A 23,004-nucleotide genomic window follows, 5' to 3' on the forward strand; every position below is an offset into this window, starting at 1 on the left:
TCAGCTAGAATTTCTCTTAATTTTTTACTATAATTAGTTAAACAATTTTTAATTAAAAGATCTACAAACTTTAATGTATACCCTTTTTTTTATATCACTATGTTGACAACTGGTAACACACAACGGCACAGATAGTCAGATACATATGAATATCTAATAAATAAAATAAAATAATATTAATAAATTGATTTATTACAATTTATGAGTTTTCTTTTTCTGGCACCATTTTCCCCTCATGTTCAAAATCCAGAATCCCCAACTAAATCATGTATCAGCCAGAAAACACAAATCAACAACAGATTCTGTCATCGGAAAAGAAGCCTGAGCCGCACGTGTTACATGCCACATATATAAAAACCACACATCCCAAAATCAAAAAACTTGTTCTTCCCTCTTACGTTTGTAGTCCAAGGTTTGTTTTTGTAACACACCCTCTTCAAAGCTTTAATCTTTTGTTGCTGCTTCAAGATGGAAGGTTTGACCTCCCTCAAGGTACCCTTTCAGGCCTTTTCATCATCTTCCAGACCTAGAAGTTGGATTACCTCGACCCAAGTGAATGTTTCTAGAAGAAACCCGTTTTTCACTTTCTCTGTCCGTGCTCAGGTGATTTTTTTTATTATTACCATAAATTTTATATCTTTTGTTGGGGTTTTGTTGTGCATTGATATGGGTATCTCTTAAATTTGTGGGTATGTTGGTTTTTCATTTTGGATTTGGGTTCAATTGGTGGATGAATTGCAGAATCTTGTACTTATGAGGAATCCCAGTTGATTTTATCATGTGTTATTGTCTCTTAAGTTGGATTTCTTGTGGTTCACTGATTAGGATAAGTTTAGATTAGAACCATTGGAATAAATCAATTGCAACCACATGAATTTGACTAGTCCAAATGATGAAACTGATTGTAATAATTAGCCTTAATATGCTGTGAATGTTAATATGTGTTATAGAAGTAGAACTTGGGTTCAATTGGAATGCAGAGTGCAGAACACTTTTTTCAATTTTGGAGGAACCCTGATCAGTTTTTTTAATCATTTGGTTCTGTGGATGGTTTGATTAGGTGGAGTCTACTGAGGGTTCGGCTACAATTGCTGCAAGCTCTGCTGAATCTGTGGTAGAGGCACTGAAAGTGAAGGAGTGGGAAGTGGGAATGTTCCAAGATGAAGTTGCTGCTAGCCAGGGTATCAGGATAAGGAGGAGACCACCAACAGGACCCCCTTTGCATTACGTAGGACCCTTCGAGTTCCGATTGCAGAATGAGGGCAATACGCCCCGTAACATTTTGGAAGAGATTGTGTGGAACAAGGATGTAGAAGTTTCACAGGTACTGATGGTTGATTTGCTTTATTCTCGGTTTTTCTGTATATATGTATATTCTGGAAAAAACTGCTTTAATGCTGAGTAATATTTGATTTTCAGCTTAAAGAAAGAAAACCCCTCATTTCTCTGAAGAAGGACCTTGAAAATGCTCCTCCTGTGCGGGATTTTATTGGTGCTTTGAGGGCGGCACATGAGCGAACTAGACTTCCGGGATTGATAGCTGAAGTGAAGAAGGCTTCACCAAGTAGAGGTCTCTTGAGAGAGAACTTTGATCCAGTAAGTTCATTTTGTTTTTCTGCTATTGTTTTTATTGCTAGAATTGTTATATTTCTTGTTTCTTTGTAACAGCTTTGGACTTGTTACATCATAGGTGCTTGATTTGAGTCATGTTTGCAGTGATAGGTCTTAAATGATTTCATGCTGTACCAATCTCTTCATTCAAACATCTTAAGCTTTTTGCTTCCCTCATACACTATGAATTGATTTTATCCCTGTGTCATGACCACTAAAATGAGTTGTTTCATCCCTCATGATATATGCTCTTGATTGCTGATCTTATAGGTTGAAATTGCTGAAGCTTACGAGAGAGGTGGAGCGGCATGTCTAAGTGTTCTGACAGATCAAAAGTATTTTAAGGTAAACAACTAACTTGAAATTTGTTAGAAACTCTATAATATTTGGTCAAGTGAGAAATTGGTCTTATTCCAATGCTAAATAAAAACTATTGATCCTGGTTTATTGATTCAGGGAAGCTTTGAAAACCTTGAGCTAATAAGAAAGGCTGGAGTAAAGGTTTGCTTTCTGAATTGCGTTACTGTGGTTTCGTGCTTTATGTAGGCCATGTTATTGACTCTTAAAAAAAATTTGCAGTGTCCTTTGTTGTGCAAAGAGTTCATCATAGATGCATGGCAACTCTATTATGCTCGAATCAAAGGTGCAGATGCAGTGCTTCTAATTGCTGCTGTTTTGCCTGATCTTGACATAAAATACATGATTAAGATATGCAAAATACTTGGACTGGCAGCACTTGTTGAGGTACCGGTTGTGTTTCTTTGTTTTGTTCCCTTAATTTCATATAACATCAAACGCTAGTGGACCCTTTTGTGATTTACCTGATATATGATGTTAATTTTGAATTCAATCATATTATATAGTGTAAACTTGTCTTTTATGTGGACCTGATATGAGTTGAGGTGTGAATAGTGCATATATACAAATTTAATTCATTAACGTAATGATTTCTTTCTTTAAGACAAGAATTTGATTGTTGTGTGGGGTATTTAGGCTGAAACCATGAATTGCTATAAAAGGTTTCATGAATGTGATACTCAATCTGTTTGGCATATTCTTGTTTGTTATTACCTCATAGTCATAGGTCAACTGTGTACCGAACGTTTTATTTCGTGATGGCTTGGAGGAAAGAAACCTTCTCTTATTTTGAAAATCTTATGATTGTTTTCTTCTAGGTGCATGACGAGAAGGAATTTGATCGTGTTCTTGGCATAGAGGGGATTGAGCTTATTGGCATCAACAATCGGAATCTTGGTAGGCGTTACTATTTGTCTTTCATCCTTTTTGGTCAATTTGTGAATATATCTAAACTTTGAGGCTAGGATCATCAATGATTGATTTACCTTTATTGGCTTGCAGAAACATTCGAGGTGGATATTGCCAATACGAAGAAACTTCTCGAAGGAGAGCGAGGCAAGATAGTCCGTGAGAGAAACATAATTGTAAGTAGCCTTTTCTGTTTTAATTGCAGTTACATTAAAGTGATGTTATCTGAATCTTCTTAACCCTGCTAATGGTTTTATGGCTTCTTCAGATGGTAGGAGAATCTGGTCTTTTCACACCAAATGATATTGCATATGTGCAAGAAGCAGGTGTTAAAGCTGTAAGTATTGCAAGTTTAATATGTACATAAAAGTGATTTTGACTTAAATTTTTGTAACCAATTGTATCATATAATGTTAATGTGCCAATTTTACTTTTATGCAGGTATTGGTTGGAGAGTCTATTGTGAAACAAAACGATCCTAGGAAGGGAATCACCAACCTCTTTGGCAAAGATATATCTCTCAGTTGAATTGACCAAACATTTCTTGAGATATTTGAGTCAACAGATTTTGATAGAGTCCTTGATCTGCTCATCTCTACCTTTTATTGTATTAAATTATCAAACTCTTATTAGTAGTAAACTTATGCCAAAATAAATTAATGTATATCTAAAGATGCTTCTCAACCAAACATATGGTTTTGTCCCATTGGATTTATTCAATCTACATAAAGTCTTAGCATGCTCCATTGTTCCTTAATCTTATTCTTGTGGCTGTGTTGTAAATGTGAAGAATTATTGGTTCTTTCATTATAAGAATTCTGTTTGCATGTGATTAATTGATCATAGCAAATCAATGTGAATAACTAGTAGAATAACATAAGTTACAAGTTTAGGTACATTCTAGTTTGATTCTACTTCCCTTTGCTCACTTGAAGTATCACATTTTCTAAATTCATTCCGAGATTCAGAGATTTAAAGCTCAACCATGAGACATGGCACTTTATAAATACATGATATATAAATTTGTCACAAATACTAATAAGGACTCAAATAAATAAACTAAGTGAGAAGAATGAATCTACAAAAGCTACTAGCCCTAGTATCTGATTCCCTTGGCAACCTCAAAAAAATGTGCTACATTCTCCTCAGGAGTTCCTACAACAATTCCATGACCAAGATTCAAGATATGCTTCCCTCTACCTGCTTTTCTCACAGTATCATTTATTCTCTCAGTGATGAACTCTTTTGAACCAAAAAGAACACCAGGATCCACATTCCCCTGCACTGCCATGTTTGGACCCAACCTTTTTCGTCCCTCGGCCATGTCCACTGTCCAATCCAAACTAACTACGTCGACACCTGTCAATGCTAGCCTCTCAAGCAAACCCCCTGAACCGCTCGCATAGAGGATTATAGGTAGTTCTGGATGAGTTTTCTTCACAGTATCTACGATCTGCTTCAAGTACGGTAAGCTGAATTCTTCGAAATCGACTGGACTCAATTCTGTGGCCCATGAGTCGAAGATTTGAACCGCTTGAGCACCGTTGTCAGCTTGGTATTGAACATATCTTGCCATTGATGATGTGAATTTCTGTAGTAATGAATGGAGGACCTGCGGAAGGATCATGGTTCGATTAAAGGCATGGAACTTACAAGCAAACTACATATTTGGTTTTGTTTTTGTTTCCTATTTTCACTTTCAATGTTATGTTTTCAAAATTTTTTAAAGGAAAAAAAAAAGTAAAAATAATAAAATCTTATTTTCTGTTTATGTTTCACTTTATATGAATAGGATCAAGCTTAAGTCTTAGATTCGCAATAGAGCTGAAGACTTCTAGCATCATGTCCAAGTAACTACTGATAGGCCAACAAGAATGTGTTTACCTTGGGTTCGGAGAAAGCTAATCTCTTTATTTTTGAGAAGTGTTTCGATGAGCCTCCTTCAACCACATATGATGCGAGGGTGAACGGAGCCCCAACAAAACCAAGAACCGCTGCTTTATTATCCACCTGCAATCATCATACAGCTTTCGATATTCAATAAGGGCAGAGAAAAAATAGTTTTGTACCATGAGACATAAATATCAACCAAATTATCTTAAAAGCAACATTCTAGAGCTAAATAGGTTGATGAGTTCTCAAAATTATACACTTATTTGGGTATCTAATGACATATGACATTAATCGCGATTTTCACGTCATTACAACCTTCCACCAATGCTACACAGTCAGTATCCATCCATAATACAGTAATACACAGCTAGACTTCACAACAACAACTAAGCCTTGCCCACAAAATAAGGTTGCCTATTTGGATTAAAGAACGCCATGTGTCATATAATAAATTTTAATAGACAAATAATTTCCTCTCCTTTGTGTTTGACTGTACTGAAATGATGACAGTGATAAAGAAAATCAGCCTGAATGAACAAAAGCAAATACGTGGAAACTCTTAAACGGGAATGGGACCAGTGAGATACCTCTTTCCTCAAAATTGTAAGTGCTTCACCAACATAAGGAACTGAATCTTCAGGAACAAATTCTCTCACTTGATCAACCTGTGCGGCTGAGCGAATCGGATCAAATATGATAGGACCCTTACCCTTCACAATATCAAAGGGTATGTTCATTCCGGAAAGTGGGGTAAGAATATCCGAGAATAAAATCACCTGTCACACAATCAGACGAAGCAAACTATTATTGCTATTGAATGATGATGAAATGAAAATCATAACAGAATGGTATAAATAAATATAGAAATGAGCATTAAGAGAGTTATCTTACCCCATCAGGCTTGAAAACATTCCATGGTTGCAATGAAATTTCCACTACAAGATCAACATTTTCAGATCTTTCGCGAAATGAGGGATATTTCTCACAGATGATTTGGTAACTCTGTTTAATAAAGTTCAGTAAATTAGAAGTATTTTCAGTGAAGAAGAAAACTCAAATTGCAGTGAATTGTGCATAATACAGTCAACTACGTTGCAAGCCACAAGAATCTAAAAGCAAAATATCAGTACCTAAACTCACAAACAACAGTTCATGCAGGATGAAAACCAACATGAACCGATAACTCTATTGATGCAACTGCAAATTTTGTACTTGAAGGACATATTGACATTTAAATTTGCACGTGACAAAGAAAGTAGGAAAATTTGAAACATCAAATTCTAAAGACAAATCTTTGCAAATTACAATTGAGTTGTTCTCATTGTATGAATTCCCAAATGCCGAAAACTATAATGCAAACAGAACCATTAACTGCATAAACCTGCCTTCATGTACCTCCCTGCTTGCCTCATGAGCCAAACCGGGGGCCTCTCAACATCTTCTCCACGAACTGCATTAAGCAAAAGTGGTTCAGCAGCAGCTGTGGCCTTCGCTTCAGCAACTGCTCTGACATGTAATTTTCAAGAATTCAGATTCCAGACAAACTCAAAAATCACTTAAATTCTCTATGGAAGACATCAATACAAAATCAAGACTTCTGCTATGGACTGTTGGAAACTAAGAAACATGGTGTCAGCATTGTGAAATGTTGGATGAATGCATTTTATAGGATTAACAAAATCTGTCAACTAGAGTTCCGAGCTGTTTAAACTACAAATCTTCTATCTTTCGGCAGGATAATTCTACAGAAAAATTACCCTAAAAAGCTGCAAAAATGACATGCTTAAAAACCAAAATCATTAACTTTCCAGTATTCTACAAATAAGCTGGCATTAGGTCGAACAGGTGAAAAGCACAAAAAGGAGAAAAAAAAAAAACAATTCTGCGAGAACACAAGCATAATTCACAAACCTACACTTCTAAAGCTAACACAATTTCAATGTTGGATTAAAAAAAAAAAAAGAACAATTGAGGGACGAGTGATATAGAGAAAGGGAAGATTACCTCCAATGGAGCAAGTAATTGGGTGTCTAGATTTGAAGGAAAAATTGGAACTTGAAGAAGTAGTTCTTCTGGGGGTGGAGGAAGGAATATTGGGAGTGAGTATGGTGGAGGTGAAAGTGGTGTTGATGCTGGACATGGCTGAAGCTGAAGATTGAAGTGTTGGGTGTCCCTTTTGGTTGGCCAAAACCAAAGGGAAAGAGAGATAACAAAAAGGGGAAATCAATCAAGAACCTGATCTGATCCTTGCAAGAATCCACTAGACATTGACTTTCGCCATGTCAGCACTCCCTACCCTACTCCTCCACAAACATAAATATTACTATCAATTGATACTGAATTATATTCTTACGTTTAAAAAAATTTCTAACTCTTGCTTTTCCGATAGGTGATAGTATATACTGTATAGGAAGGTTTTTTTTTTTCTCTCTCTGTTTTTTTAATTCTAGGATAAATTATTAAATTACACATAATAATTTTCTATTTGTTAATATATACTCATTTTCTGTCTATTACATAATTGAGTTGTAATAGCATTCAAAATAAGTTGTAAGAAAGTCATTTTTAATCTCCACAATCTCTCTATGGAAAGAGAAATCATAAAGAGGGAAAAACAATCATAAAAACTCATTTTCTTTTAAAGTTAATGAATGGCATTTTTGTCATTGCAAATTTTGCAATTATAGAAAACAATAAAATAAAAAATAGTAATACACAAGGGAAAACTACAAGTATAAAAATCTGTTAGTTATATTAATATACTAGTCAAATAAAATAATGGTGTGTAATTTTAGTAAACTTTGTGAGTGTAATTTATCCTATATACTATATAGGAAGCTAAGTACTATATTATTTAGTAGTTACATTATTTTCCTGCTATGACTTGCAAACATTCAAACACCTATCATTGAATACTCTTCATGATGCCCTAAACAAGCCAGTCAACATTGGATAAGCTTACTATAAATAACTCTTGCTGGTGGTGAAGTTCTTAATCTAAGGTCAGGTTTCCCTTTAACCAAGTTTACTTGATTTTTTTTTTTTATTTATAAAAGTTTAATTTTTTTTTAAGGGATAAGAATCTCTATAGTTTTATTTTTATTCATCACTTTTTGTGAAAAAGCAGGAACAGACATCTACATTTTCTAGAAAGTCCTCTTTCAAGCTTCAGTCATAAAAGATGTTGTGCACAATATAAACATGCAACCTCAACTTTTTTCATCTAGCAACATCAAAAGCATTATATTCATTTCATATTAAGTGATTTGATCTCATTACAATAGAAGACATTTACATTGGCTAGTGGCTAATTGCTATGGACCAACATTTGACCAAAATATATATGGATTGATGAAAACCATCACTCTTTATCTTAAATTACATATCAGCAAAAAACCAAGAGAGATTGTATTCTTCAAGCTCCATGATGCAAATAAGATCTTCATTGGTACAAAATTCCATACCAATATGGTTTCTGTACAACAGACAAATAAATAAAAATAGCTTAGAAATTGGAAGTAACTAAAATTTTCCATCATTGCTAATACTATGATCCTTATATATTCACAATGATCTCAATACACAAAGTTTAAGTAGTTCATGTAATTCGCCTAGGAAATTATTGTTCAATGGACATGTAAACATGCAGACATTAGAAAGGGGAATAAAAGGTTTTAATAGACACAATAGCATTGAAATTCAGGGTTAAATGCAAGTCGAATTGTACCAAAAAGAAATTGACAAGTTGAATAAGAATTAAGCAGAAAAAAAAAAAAGAAAACAGATACAAGGAGAATGGAAGAAAGTTAAGTACCATATTCACAAAACAGTCATTCATCATCTTAATTCTCCTAATCAGAGTCTATAAATGTGACTTTTCCTTTGGCCTGCAAACCATGCGAACAAATCATGACTGAAAATGATGTTCATATAAAACTAACTGCACAACTTGACAGTGGAAAATGGAATCCATCATGACTTATAAGAAGGCAAACCTTATCGCCATCGTTGTTCTCAAGATTCTCAACCAATGCTGATTCAGCCTCATCATCCACCTGCACCGTTTCATCTTGTCATGGATAGAGTGTGAATCTTGAACTCAAACAAACGAACACCATCAATTAAACTTGAGTATAACAAAACCGTTTGAGGATCATGATCGACAATGGAAAATTTTGTTCAATGTGATAGTTTAAGCATAACAAATTCAGAAATTCCTAAGTGAAACTGCAAAAGTGGTCTTAACTTCAATGAATTCTCAGGATCCCAAAACCATTAAGCAAGAACAGAGGAAATAAGTTTCAATACTAACAAATATGAAAAGACTATTTTGGTGTATCAGATTTTTCTGTTACCTTTATGATCTCTTCAGCCTCCTTCCTCAAAGTATCTTTGTAGTAACCGTCCACTACTCTAGCATGAAATACATATGGAAATTTCTCCTGAAAAGAAAAAAAAAAAGGAAATCATGCTTCAAAGGAAACACAAACTTCATGTCAAAGATATTAGAAGGCCGAAAGGTTTTACCGAGTCATTCATGCTTTTCCACTTCTCAAACCCCATCCTTTCAACCATAAGCAAATTGTTTAGTTGATGATTCTCCGCAAATTGTTCCCTGGCAAAGAAAGCTAATCAATATGAACATGAATTTTACCACAAACCAAACATGAAAACCCCATTTCAATCGCAAACAAAGATTGTAGTTATTCAACATAAAAAAAGAAACAGAATTATTTTAAATCTACATCATATTTTTAAATGGAAAGAACACGGCTACATAAAGCAAAACCTTAATTGACAACATGTTTGAACATGAATCACATCTATAACAACAAAACCTCATAAAACTACATCGCTTAGCTATATGAATCAAATGGTGATTTACTATCCTATCATAAATCATGTTTACATTCAAAAAACTAAACTTAACATATAAAACCATTCATGTGGATCAGTCAAATACCTTACCCCATGTTTACACTCAAAAAATTAAACTTTAAAGATGTTAAAGCACAAACATGGCACCAGAACGTAATTGAAAGTTCATTGATACTCCACTAAACAAACATGGGGTCAAACAAAATATAAGATCATGAACACTTGAGGGTAAGAGAGGGAGAAAGTTACATAAACAAACGGAAAGCAGAACGAGGCTGATCAAAAAAACGTGGCTTGGATTCGGGAAGTGATTTAGTTTCAACCATTCCTCTAAACCTCTTAGGCTCCATCTTGTGCTCACAATCATGAATATCAGCCAATGCAATCGCCACAGAAACCCCACACGTACCACTACACAAAAATAAATAAAATTAGGGAAGGAAAAAAAAAAAGAAAATAGGGACATAGAAAGATTTGTTTGCATGCAATGATCGAATACCATTTCTGAAAGGCGCTTCCATCTGGAGCTCGTAGAAGGGGAAATACCCTTTTCCTTGCTCTTGGTCTTGCTGCCATGGATGAAGAAGCTTTGTTTGTAGCACTACATGCAATAGTTCGTTGTTGGTGTGGGAAGTGAAAGGTTCGAACTTGAGGCTGTCATCGTTATCAGGATTTGATGCTGAAAAATGGGGTGTGCTTTGAAATTGAAAATGAAGTTGCTTTATTTTTTGGGGCACTGCGAACTCAGTAGCGAAGAGCACTCAACAGTTTCGAGCTTTGGTGGGAAAGTAGCGCGCATTCTCCTCCGTACTTTGTAAATTTCTTTCTTTCTTTTTTTAACTAAAATTTACATTTTTAACCAAACATTTTACCCTTTTTTTTAATCTTTAATAGAGTCTTTACAACTTTAAATTAGTTAATATGATGATAAATAATTTAGATTCTAAGATTATAAAATATTCTGTTTGATAATAAGCTCATAATATAGGTGGTCGATTGGAAAAAGAATAAGATTATCTATCACAATTTGATGTCTCTTTTACTATTCTTCTAATTAAATTATCACACGTGTATCGATTTTATTAATCAAATGAAGAAAAGTTAAAATTAATTTTTTTTATTAATACATGTATCATAAATGTATTGGTACTAGTATATCTATTGACATATAATAATGAGAAAATATATCAGAATCCGAAAAAAGAGCCAACAAAATAGTAATATTAGTATTAGTGTAATAGAAAATATTATTTGTACATTAAAATTAGTTATTAAAATTAGTTATTAATATATTTATAGATAAACATATGTGTGATTTAATTTATTTTTAATATATATTTATATTTCAGTATGTATTTTATATTAGAAGTATATTACATATATAAGTCTTTTTGACTTACAAGTCTTACAAGTTGGCACAAGCCCAACAAAAACACGCGCATTACTCCCACATTCAAGAGTAAATATACGCACGTTATTCAATCACTTTCTGTTTCCAAAGCGCGCTACTCACCATGTATTATGAACGACTCTTCTTCTTCTTCCTCCATGAAAATGAGTTTCTTTGCCAAATTTGTTCGATCTCCTTCGTGCGTTCTCTCTTCGTCTTTTCATTCGTTGTTTTACCTGCGTTTATCACTGGTATTCTTGCTTTATTTTTTTCGATTTTCATAGTTTCTGAAATTAAGCTTTGAAATCGTTTTGAAGATAATGGAAATTCAGAAATACACCCAAACGATTATAGAAATACACCCAAACGATTACAGAAATACACTCAAACGATTATAGAAATACACCCAAACGATTACAGAAATACACCAAAATAGTTACAGGAATTCACCCAAACGATTATAGAAATACACCCAAAGGATTACAGAAATACACCCAAAGGATTACAAAAATATACCCAAAAGATTTAAGAAATACACCCAAAATTCGTTAAAGTACACCTTATGCATAATTCAGAACTCTTTCTCTTTCTCCTCCTCATCTTTTGCTGCTTCTTCTTCTTCATTTTCTTATTTCATATTCTCATAATTTTTTTTTGGAGAAAAAAATCAAACAAAGAAGAAAAATACATAATGTTGCAAAATCAAAAGAAGAACGAGGAGAAATACGACGATGAAGATGAAACACTTAAAAAACAATTTTAGAGTTTTATGTCAAAAAATAATGGAAATCGAGAATAATGAAGAAAGAAAACAGAGAGAAAAGCACGTAAATGAAGAAGGAAAAAGAGAAGACAAGAAATTCGAAAAAGGAAACGGAATCCTACAAAAATTAAAAATCTGTTAGAGACACGTTTGAGCTTAATATCAATCAGAGGACTTGTAAAATTTGTATAGCAAAATCACTTGTATGTAAAAATTAATTCTTTATATTAATGGTTGACTTTGATAACTGATTTTAGTGTATACATAGTATAATTATAATATAATAGTGTTTAAAGTTCTTAAATTTGCTTGTTTTGCTATTGATTCTACTTTCTAGTGTCTTTGAAGATATAAATTTTTTTCATATTAAATATCTAATATTATTAAATATAAAGATGAGTTCAATTTTAATATAATGATATTTATAAATTATTTTATACCGATATTTAATTATGTTTTTTTTTAAAAGACATTTTAATTGTTGAAATTAATTATTTTTATTGACGTAATAATACGTAATTTAATGTATATATAAAATTATTTTATATTATTAAAATTAAATTATATAAAAGATTTAGTCGTTATTATTGTTGTGTTATTGTTATTATTTAAATTCATTTGTTTTTAAAAAAAGTGCGAGAACTAGAAACATTTCCCGCTGTAAACAAAATTTAAGGGGGCAAAACCACTTTTTGTCTTTCTATTAATTTAGTATAAAAACATGATGCGAAGATGGGACTCAAGTTTGTTTCATAAAAAGCTATGTACAATAGTTTTTTATGACTGATTTGCAAATTTCATTCCCAACAATTTCTAAATAATACAGTCTTACATTTTTTATTTTTCACAATTTTTTTAAGAAATTAAAAATATTCCTTTTGAAATACTTGTTGTGTTATGTTTTTTTTAGCGACCAAACCTAAAGACCACAGTCTATATTAGGTATATATTGAAAGATTAGGGAAATTGACATCAGTTCACATTCCCTCCTTTCTCAAAACCCCTCAGTTCATTGTTTGCTTGACATTTATTAGAGTATTTTTCTCTTAAATTTGACATATGACTTGTGAGTTTACTGAAGACACTTATGGGCTGACTTATGATGGTACATCACGTTCTGGTTGGTACCGTAGACTAGTGATTCATGACCTCTTCCTCAAGCAAAACAAGAATAACATAATGAATAATGGCCTTGGGAATGGTGCCGAAATTTCATTCCCCCATCTTGTGCTGAAGCTGTTTTAAAAGGTTAATTTTTTTGGATATTGGATAAAAATTGGTCTTTTAATATTAGAAGTGATGGTATTTTACAAAATTACGAGGACTATAGAATTTACAGAATGTAAATTGTCAGGTTAATGTTTTTTTAATTTATAAAGACAATGCTTACGTATTGTATTATTTTAATATTAAATTACAATACGCACACTGCGTATTATATTATTTTAATATTAAATTATAATATACAGTCTGCGTATTGTAAATACACAGTCTTCATATTGTCAGTATAATACGTGTTCTGTGTATTGTGCTTACACAGAGCAGTGTCCCATAACAGTATAAAACTCTATTTTTTGTAACATTAACATAAAATTCTCTTCATTTTTTCATATTAAAATAAAAAATTCGTTTTAAAATATCCAATTTTTAAAATCATGTAGAATATTTTAGTCACAGAATATACTGTATTTATACCATTTATACCATTTACTGATAGAAGTTATTATTTATCAAAATCGAAATAAACAACGCCTCTCTTTTGCAATGTATTGTTTAATTTCTTCCATCTATTCTCAATCTTTTCATTTAGACTCTTACTTGTATCATAAATCTCGCTACGTATAGATATCACAGTGATCTTTCTTCTATTTAACTTCCATCTCTCTTATTAAATCATTTTTATTAAACTTGATCGACTATCTACCTATCATTCGATTTTGCTTTCACAAACTACCGTGGGCATAGACAGCACAACCATCTGCTTAAAAATAAAGATATTAAATTTTTAATTTAAAAAAACAGAACTTAATCAGAAAATAGTTAAAATTAAAGCAATTACCTTTATTTTGTACACCGCAAAAAACCTTGATTCTTCTAACTCTATTCTTTTTTTCCTATCTCAATATTGTTAAATATTAAAATTGTGTCTGTTTTCCGTTTCTTGATAAAGGAAGAAAGATTTTGACAACTAATTACTATCATATTAAAATATATACAATACAAGTTTATATATGCATACTTGTTTATTCATATTCTAACTTGTTGAGTTAAGAAATTAACTAAATTAATTAGTGATGACAAACATTATTTTTAGATAAAATAAATAATTAGTGTCGATTAATTATATTTGCATATTACTAATTATTTATTGTTGCAGGCCAAAAATCCAATTCCATATTCCAAATGGAATGAAAGCAAATAGCAAAGAATGATGGGCTGAAAACAAAATAGAAGCCCAAAGAAAAGAAAAGAAAGAAGTCAGATGGGTTGCTCAAATGAATACCCAAACCAAATTCAGCTTAATTTCAATTCCCTCCATCTTGCTCCAACCAAAGCAACATTCTCCTCTCTTTTGTCATAGTCAAATCAGAGCTTCAGAAAAAGTAAGAAAGAGAAAGAGAGAGTGCTTTCTCCCTAAGCAAATCACCAAAGAAGCAAGAAAGAGAAATTAAGCTTGAAAGACAGAATGTCAAATCAACAAGTTCAAGTCAAATCAAGCTTAAGAAAATATCAAAGGCAAACCATTTCCTCATACATGCAACTCAGTTTCTTCTCTTTTTCCCAACTCTCTGCTCAGTCCGAAATGGGATACAAAGGAAAGTTGTTTTCCGTTCTTCTCTGCTGTGTATCCACAGTCTCAAACTTGTCTTGGGGGCCAAGTTGGTTTTCAAGGGTTTAGATTAAGTTGACCACTAGAAGACTTTTGTGGTTGCTGCTTTATGGCTTTCGGCCAATATGAAGGAGTTAGAAGCAAAGTTTCTACTCTAAGGTTTAATGAGAAAAAGTGAATATGTGGGTTGGTGAAACTCAAGACTCAACGTGTTGACCTTGGAAGAAGAACCAAGCAACATGCAAGGAGAAAAAAGAGGTTTGCTGTTCATTCAAAAACCAATGAGAGATAACCAGAGTATTGAGGTTTTGTTCTGAGAAGTGTTCTTTGAAAAAGTTCAACTAACTGGACAGTGTAACCTAATCAAAGGTGCATTCCGCCAGTATGAAGAACTGAATCAGAGGCTTGCTAAACTAGTTTTTGCATAGCACAAAGGTTGTTGGTTAAGTCAATCTCCTTCATGTTTTACTGATTGTAATGTGCTTTTCTATGTTTATCTTTCTGTAATTTCTTGTGAAAAAAGGCATTGTGAGAAAGTTCAAGTAAAAGCCATGAGTGAAAAAAGGCTGAGTGATACACTTGAGAGAAAAGCCTAGAGTTATTTTCTGATTTCTGTAGGTTGGTTAAGTGTCTTGTATCTTGTACATGTTAGGTATCCCTTTCTTAGTTGGGTTAGCACTAAGAGTGAATAGTTAGGTGTTAGCATAGCCAATGTCAAGTTAGGTTAGAACTTGAATGTGAAAATAGTGTATGTAATACTTTTAACTATAGTGGAAATTCCTCCATTGTTGTGGAGGAGACTGGACGTAGGTTGCATAGCACAAGGCAACCGAACCAGGATATATGCTGGTGTTAGCTTTTCTCTTCTCTGCTATGTTCTGTTTTTTGATATTCATGAGACAAAAATAAATTGTCTCATAAATTTCTGCTGCTGAGAACAAACAAAATCAGAATTGAAAGTTTTGATTTAAAAAGGTTATAACAGCAACTTAAAAGGAAGGCATAGATTCAACCCCCTTCTCTAAGCCTACCACAACCTTCAATTGGTATCAGAGCTAAGGTCTCAATAATCAAGCTTAACCGCTTGGAGTAAAGATCCAATAGCGAACAACTTGGGCACAACCACAGTTGTCTACACCCTCAAAGAAGGCCAGTCAAACAATCGGCCACCTTTTTTCAACGAGAAGAACTCTTCCTACTGGAAAGAAAGGATAAGGATCTTCATCCAATCCACTGACTACAACATATGGAAGATTGTTGTGAGCGGTTCCAAGATCCCAACAAAAATAAGTGCTGATGGAGTGGTGACTCCAAAAGAAGAAGCTGAATGGAACAAAGATTATAAGAAGAAGATAGAGCTGAATGCTAAAGCAATCAATCTTCTTCACTGTGCTATCAGCTTTGAAGAGTACCGGAAGGTGTCTAGATGCTAGACATCCAAAGAAATCTGGAAAAAACTCCATGTTACATACGAAGGCACTAAACAAGTCAAAGAAACGAGGATTGATATGCTGCGAAAAGAGTACGAGATGTTTATCATGAAGGATGGAGAAAGCATTGATGAAGCATTTGAGAGATTCTCAATCATAATCAATAACCTTGATACTATGGGTACAAACTATGCAGAACAAATCTTGGTGAGAAAACTCCTTAGAAGCCTCACAAAAGAATGGGAAAACACTGCCACTGTCCTAACCGAGAGCAACAACATAAGTCCCACAACCTATGATGAGCTGAGAGAAAAACTTCTTGCCTATGAAGCCACACATACAAACACAGACTCAAAGAAAAAGGGAATAGCCCTCAAATCACAGATAGAACCGAAAGAGAGTGAGTCTAGTGATGGTATTTCAGATGATGAGCTTTTGTTTTTTACTAGGAGATTTAGAAGGATGATGAAGAACAAGGACAAATACAAGGGTTCAAGTTCAAAGGAGCACAAGTTTGACTTGAGCAAGGTGACGTGCCATCACTGCAAGGAGGCTGGACACTTCAAGCTAAATTGTCCAAATCACAAAAAGAAGAACAAAGGAAAGAAGGAAAGGAAGAGAGTACTCATGACAGCTTGGGAGGATCTTGAGAATGACTCAAATGAAGAAGAAGAATCTGAAGGAGATGACAAAGACTGCTTCATGGCTGGAAACAACAATCTTGATGAGGTAAATTATTATGATTTGACCATTGAGGACTTGCATGCTATTATTGATGATCTCACTTTAAACATCTCAAAACTGCTTGACAAATACAATGAATGCAGATCTGAAAGAGATATGTTAAGAGCTGAAAATGATTTTTTAAAAGAAAAAGTGAAGGAAACTGAATGTGCGTTGGACATCATTGAAGAAAACAGATTTCTAAAATTTGAACATGAAAAATTAAAAGGAAAGCACATTGTGGATCCTTCTCATAAGTTAATTGCTGAAAATGAAAGATTAAATGATATGATTAAAAGGATGAATGGTGACTTAGCAAAATTTGCTCAAGGTTCTAGTAACTTGGACAAATTACTTGCAAGTCAAAGACCATTGTTTGAAAAATCTGGTTTAAGCTACATAGCCAAGGAAGATGCAGTTTCCAATATTTCCTCTATAAAGTTTGTGGCTTCTTCATCAAATACAAAAACCACATCTAACAAATCTGGTATTGGGTATGTTTCCACACTTGAGGAGAAATTTGATGAAGTTCACACAAGCGAAACTGAACCTTCACCAAGAACCGAACCTACTTCAAACAGGCCAGGTTTGGGATACTTTTCGAAAAATGAGGTTGCTTTCAAGAAACCACCATTAATTACAACAAAACCTCATATTCGAAAAATCCAAAGGTTTTCAAAAATTCTAGTGAAAATGCTTTTGCAAAGAGGAATAATTATAACAAAAATCAGTTTGTCAAAAGAAATGCACCTATTCCAAAAACTAGAAAATCTCAATCATTTAATCATTTTCAGCATGGTAGCTCATCTAAATTTCAGCGACACACATCAGAAAATCATTGTGTTAATTGCAAGAAATTTGGTCACTCATATGCACAATGTTTCATTGAAAAAAGAGTTGTAGGAAACAAAGTTTACAATGTTGTTTGTGATTTCAATGCACTTGGGCAACCAAGATGGATTAACTTCAAAGGATCCAAATTAGTTTGGATACCTAAGGCTACCTGAAACTCTTCATGCAGATTTGCCTAGCATCCAAGAACAAAAAGGACATGTGGTACATGGATAGTGGATGTTCAAGACACATGACTGGAAGGTCAACTTACTTCATCAAACTAAATAAGTATGATGGAGGTTTTGTGACCTTTGGAGATGATGGTAAAGGTAAAATTATTGCTGTTGGAAAAGTAGGTAATGAGCAATCTACTTTCATTAATGATGTACTTTTGGTATGTGGTTTGAAGCACAATCTTTTGAGTATTAGTCAGCTGTATGATTTAGGATATTTAGTGACTTTCAAAAGACTTGAATGCTGTGTTGTTAATGAAAAGACAAATAAAGTGATGTTTGTTGCCAAGCGTTTTAATAATATGTATGGACTTACTCTTGATGAACTAAAGGATCAAAATGTAGCTTGTCTTCACTCTAAAGAATCTGAAAAGTAGTTATGGCACAAGAGATTGGGCCATGCAAGTATGTTTCAAATAAACAAACTTGTAAAGAAAGAATTAGTAAGAGGTCTTCCTTTGATAAAGTTTGACAAAGACATCACTTGTGATGCTTGCCAAATGGGAAAACAAACAAAAAGTTCTTTTAAACCAAAGGAAGACATCTCTACTAAAAGACCACTTGAGTTGCTACACATTGATTTATTTGGTCCAACAAGAACTTAAAGCCTAGGTGGTAAAGACTATGGTTTAGTAATTATGGATGACTATACTAGGTTTGGTTGGGTTTTATTTCTTGCACACAAAAATGAAGCATTTTCGGCCTTGAACCTTTTTGCAAGAAAATTCAAAATGAAAAGGATTTAAAAATCTCTTCTATAAGAAGTGATCATGGAACTGAATTTAAAAACAATTTATTTGAATCCTTTTGAGAAGAATTTGGAATATCTCACAACTTCTCTTGTCCAAGGACACCACAACAAAATGGTGTTGTGAAAAGAAGAAATAGAAGCATACAAGAGATGACAAGAGCTATGCTTTGTGAGAGTAATGTTCCAAAATTCCTTTGGGCTGAAGTAGTTAACACGGCTTGCCACATTTTGAATAGAACAATCATAAGGAAATTTTTTATGAAAACCCCTTATGAACTTTGGAAAGGCTACCCACCAAACTTATACTACTTACACATCTTTGGATGCAAATGTTTTATTTTAAATAACAAGGATAATTTTGGTAAATTTGATCCAAAGGCATATGAGTGTTTGTTTGTAGGATATTCCACAACTAGTAAAGCATATAGGGTTTATCATCAAGATGCTAGAATTATTGAAGAGTCCATACATGTTACATTTTGTGATACTAACTTGGTGCAAAGCATTTTGGAAGATTGTGATGCAGGAAATCAAGCTCAAAAGGAAGTTGAAACTGTGCAAAATCAAGAAAATAGAAGTTCTGTTCAAGTTGAACCAGAAACTGCTGTTGCTGAAAATTTAAGAGACAATTTCATTTTGTCTCATGAATCTGAAGAAAATCTTGAAACCAGCAGTACCCAGAATCTCTTGGTAACTGAATCTGTCTCCAAGTCCACCAGACCTCGTGAATGGAGATTCTTGAAAAATTATCCAGAGAAATTTGTCATTGGGAACGTCTCTCAAGGGGTTAGAACTCGGTCATCCACTAGAAAGGCAAATGAAGGATCAAACATTGCTCTTCTCTCACAAATAGAGCCTCAAAATCTCAAGGAAGCTTTTAGTGACTCTTCTTGGGTTAAAGCAATGGAGGATGAGCTTATTGAGTTTGAGAAGAACCAAGTGTGGACTTTGGTTCCAAGGCCAAGTGGAAAGAAAGTGACTGGCACAAAGTGGATATTTCAGAGCAAGTTAGGAGAAGATGGCAGCATTGCAAGAAACAAGGCAAGGCTTGTGGCACAAGGATATGACCAAGAAGAAGGAATAGACTTTGGTGAATCCTTTGCCCCTGTTGCCCGAATGGAATCCATAAGACTTCTCTTAGCCTATGCTGCATTTTGTGATTTTAAATTATATCAAATGGATGTGAAATGTGCATTTTTGAATGGTGTGATAGATAGAGAAGTGTATGTGAAGCAGCCACCTGGTTTTGAAAATAAACAGCATTCTGATCATGTTTTCAAATTATCTAAAACTCTCTATGGTTTAAGACAAGCTCCTAGAGCTTGGTATGAGAGACTTAGCTCTTTTCTTTTGAAAAATTATTTTCAAAGAGGCACCACAGACACAACTCTATTTATCAAGAATTCTAATATTCTTTTATTCTAGTCCAAATATATGTTGATGATATTATTTTTGGATCAACAAATGAATCCCTTTGTTCTGAATTTGGAAAACTCATGACAAGTGAATTTGACATGAATATGATGGGTGAACTTAATTTTTTCCTTGGGCTGCAAATTAAACAAACTGAAAATGGTATTTTCATTCATCAAGAGAAGTATGCCAAAGAATTAGTTAAGAAATTTGGTATGGAAAATGCCAAACCCATAGAAACTCCCATGCACCCTAATTCTAAATTAGATAAGGGAGAAACTGAGAAAGATGTAGATGAGACTAGGTATAGAGGAATGATTGGTTCTCTTATGTACTTAACTTCCTCTAGACCCGATATTGTGCAAAGTGTTGGATTGTGTTCAAGGTTCCAATCCAAACCTAAAGAGTCACATCTTTCAGCAGTTAAAAGGATCATTAGATATGTTCATGGCACATCCAATTTTGGTCATTGGTATCCTAAGATTGATGATTTTTCTGTAGTTGGTTATTGTGATGCAGATTTTGCTGGTGATAGAGTTGATAGAAGGAGCACTTTAGGCCTATGTTGTTTTCTTAGAAAGTCCTTAAATGTTTGGTCAAGTAAGAAGCAACCAACAGTGGCCTTATCCACTGCAGAGGCTGAGTATATAGCTGCTTCTTCTTGTTGTTCTCAGCTTTTATGGTTAAAAATACAGCTTGCTGATTACAAATTAAATGCTGAAAATATTTCCTTGATGTGTGACAATATGAGTGCCATCAATATTTCTAAAAATCCAGTTTTGCACTCTAGGACTAAGCATATTGAAGTGAAATTTTACTCAATAAGAGAACATGTCCAAAAGGGGGATATTAGTATTCAATTTGTTAAATCAGAGGAACAATTAGTAGACATTTTCACAAACCATTAGCTGAGGATAGATTCTGCATGCTTAGGACTTGTCTAGGAATTTTGAGTTATGATTCTTTATTTAAAAAATGCTGATGTATTTGCTGGAGCTTTTTGTCTCATAAACAGGTATGAGACAATTCTGGGCAGGTGATGAACGTCTCCTTCTAATCAGAGTGTTCTGGGCTTGTTTTAAATGAAAGATAATCTGGGCCAACCTCAAAATCAGATCTAGAGTGGTCCAATGTGTTTCCTTAAATCCAACCATCTCAGGGCCCATATATGAATGTTACAATTTTTGTTTGGTTGATATGTTTATTGGGCTGTGTGCTTAATAATTTTTTTTAAAGGATTTTCATTTAATGTCCTTGATCCAAAAAGATTTTCAGTTTGATTTATTTTTTTTAAAAAGTTTTTCAAAATTTAAAATTAATTTCCTGTTTTAATTTTTAAATCAAATAAAATCTTTCTTTTATATGAGGTCAGGTCTTTTCATGTCATTTCAAAAGGTGATGCAGTTGCATGGCTTTGGAAATATACTTTTGGGTACGGTTACCAACACTCCCTCTCCTCCTTCCATAACTTCTCCTCAAACCCTTCGGTTTCTTCCCACTTACTATACTGCTTCTCTTTCCTCAAAAGCCTAAATCTAACCAAATGGGGAAGAAATTTATTGCTAAAAGAGCACCGCGTGAAAAGATCCATAAGCTTTCAGGATATCTGACAAACCCCGTTTTGACGGTTTATCTTGTATTGATTTTAAGAGATTTTATGACCTTTTACCCACATTTATCCATTGAAATAGCATGGTTTTGTATACTCTCCTTTAATTGTGCTTAAGAGTGAAAACATGCTTTTTAGGACTTAAAATAGCTAAATCTAATTCTCCTTGATTCCATTAGATGCCTTGATATGTTTGTTAAGTGATTTAAGGTTTAGGAGGCAAAGATTGGATCAAGGGAATGAAGAAAGAAGCATGAAAAATTGGAGAACTCATGAAGAAATGAAAGAACCGGAAAGCTGTCAAGCCGACCTCTTCGTACTTAAACGACTATAACTTGAGCTACAGAGGTTCAAATGATGCGGTTCCAGTTGGGTTAGAAAGCTAACATCCGGGGCTTCGAAACGATATAAGATTTGCCATAGTTGCTATAAGTATGGTGGCGCGCACGCGCATAGTACGCGCACGCGCCGTTGCTGCCACCTAGTCTACTTGAAGCAAAACGTGGCCAGCGATTTTAGAAGCCTTGTGGGCCCAATCCAACTCATTTCTGATGCTATTTAACCCAAGGAGTGAAGAGGGAAACACATGTTAGTTACCATTAGTCATAGTTTAGGTTTAGAAGTAGTTTCTAGAGAGAGAAGCTCTCACTTCTCTCTAGGATTAGGATTAGGATTAGGTTTAGTTCTTAGATCTAGATTTCAATTCATCTTCTTCAACTTCTATCTTCTCAATTCCTTGTAGTTACATTCATTCTTCTTCCATTCTTTTGTTGCAATTTCCTTTATGTTGTTCTTATGCTTTGTTGTAGATCTACTATTGTTCCTTCCATTTTCTTTCAATTCAATAAGAGGTAATTCATAATAATTGTTCTTCTTTGCTTTTCTATTGTTGATCTCTTGCCTTTGTGGTTAGATCTCTCTTTAATTCTTGCAATTCATGTTGTTTACTTTTATTGCCTTTTATGTGTTTGTTGAAATGCCTCTTCTAGATTTAGTGTAGATTTTGTTCCTCTTGGCCTAGGTAGAGTAATTAGTGACACTTGAGTTATCTAATTCCCTTGTTGATTGATAATTGGAGAGATTGCTAATTGGTTTGGAGTGCACTAAAGCTAGTCTTTCCTTGGGAGTTGGCTAGAACTTGTGGCTCAAGTCAATTCATCCACTTGACTTTCCTTTATCTAGTAAGGGTTAACTAAGTGGTAGCAATGAACAATTCTCATCACAATTGAGAAGGATAACTAGGATAGGACTTCTAATTTTCATACCTTGCCAAGAGTCTTTTATAGTTGTTAGTTTATTTTCATTGCCATTTATCTTTCATACTTCTTATCCAAAACCCCAAAACACATCACAACCAATAACAAGACACTTCATTACAAT

At 33.8% G+C, this 23,004-nt stretch overlaps 3 protein-coding genes across 3 annotated transcripts; 1 reads left to right on the plus strand and 2 right to left on the minus strand.

Annotated features, from left to right (window-relative positions):
- Positions 1 to 99: 99 nt before the first annotated feature.
- LOC112702301 (indole-3-glycerol phosphate synthase, chloroplastic) lies at positions 100 to 3,634 on the plus strand. The gene is made up of 10 exons (XM_025753278.3): positions 100 to 603; positions 1,061 to 1,324; positions 1,420 to 1,596; positions 1,882 to 1,956; positions 2,068 to 2,112; positions 2,191 to 2,355; positions 2,787 to 2,865; positions 2,971 to 3,053; positions 3,146 to 3,214; positions 3,319 to 3,634. Exons 1-10 carry the CDS (start codon positions 469 to 471, stop codon positions 3,403 to 3,405), a joined length of 1,179 nt encoding a protein of 392 aa, XP_025609063.1. The 5' UTR covers positions 100 to 468; the 3' UTR covers positions 3,406 to 3,634.
- Positions 3,635 to 3,848: 214 nt separating this feature from the next.
- Positions 3,849 to 7,144, minus strand: LOC112702300 (uroporphyrinogen decarboxylase). Its single transcript, XM_025753277.3, has 6 exons — positions 6,775 to 7,144; positions 6,156 to 6,271; positions 5,662 to 5,772; positions 5,358 to 5,546; positions 4,762 to 4,887; positions 3,849 to 4,489 (listed from the first exon to the last, which is right to left on the minus strand). Exons 1-6 carry the CDS (start codon positions 6,908 to 6,910, stop codon positions 3,974 to 3,976), a joined length of 1,194 nt encoding a protein of 397 aa, XP_025609062.1. The 5' UTR covers positions 6,911 to 7,144; the 3' UTR covers positions 3,849 to 3,973.
- An 840-nt stretch (positions 7,145 to 7,984) lies between these two features.
- LOC112703941 (high mobility group B protein 2) lies at positions 7,985 to 10,407 on the minus strand. Its single transcript, XM_025755552.3, has 7 exons — positions 10,148 to 10,407; positions 9,898 to 10,059; positions 9,298 to 9,385; positions 9,126 to 9,212; positions 8,766 to 8,825; positions 8,585 to 8,657; positions 7,985 to 8,245 (listed from the first exon to the last, which is right to left on the minus strand). Exons 1-6 carry the CDS (start codon positions 10,222 to 10,224, stop codon positions 8,622 to 8,624), a joined length of 510 nt encoding a protein of 169 aa, XP_025611337.1. The 5' UTR covers positions 10,225 to 10,407; the 3' UTR covers positions 7,985 to 8,245; positions 8,585 to 8,621.
- Positions 10,408 to 23,004: the final 12,597 nt, after the last annotated feature.

Source organism: Arachis hypogaea, chromosome 7 (assembly GCF_003086295.3).
Source record: "Arachis hypogaea cultivar Tifrunner chromosome 7, arahy.Tifrunner.gnm2.J5K5, whole genome shotgun sequence".
Taxonomy (NCBI): Eukaryota; Viridiplantae; Streptophyta; class Magnoliopsida; order Fabales; family Fabaceae; genus Arachis; species Arachis hypogaea.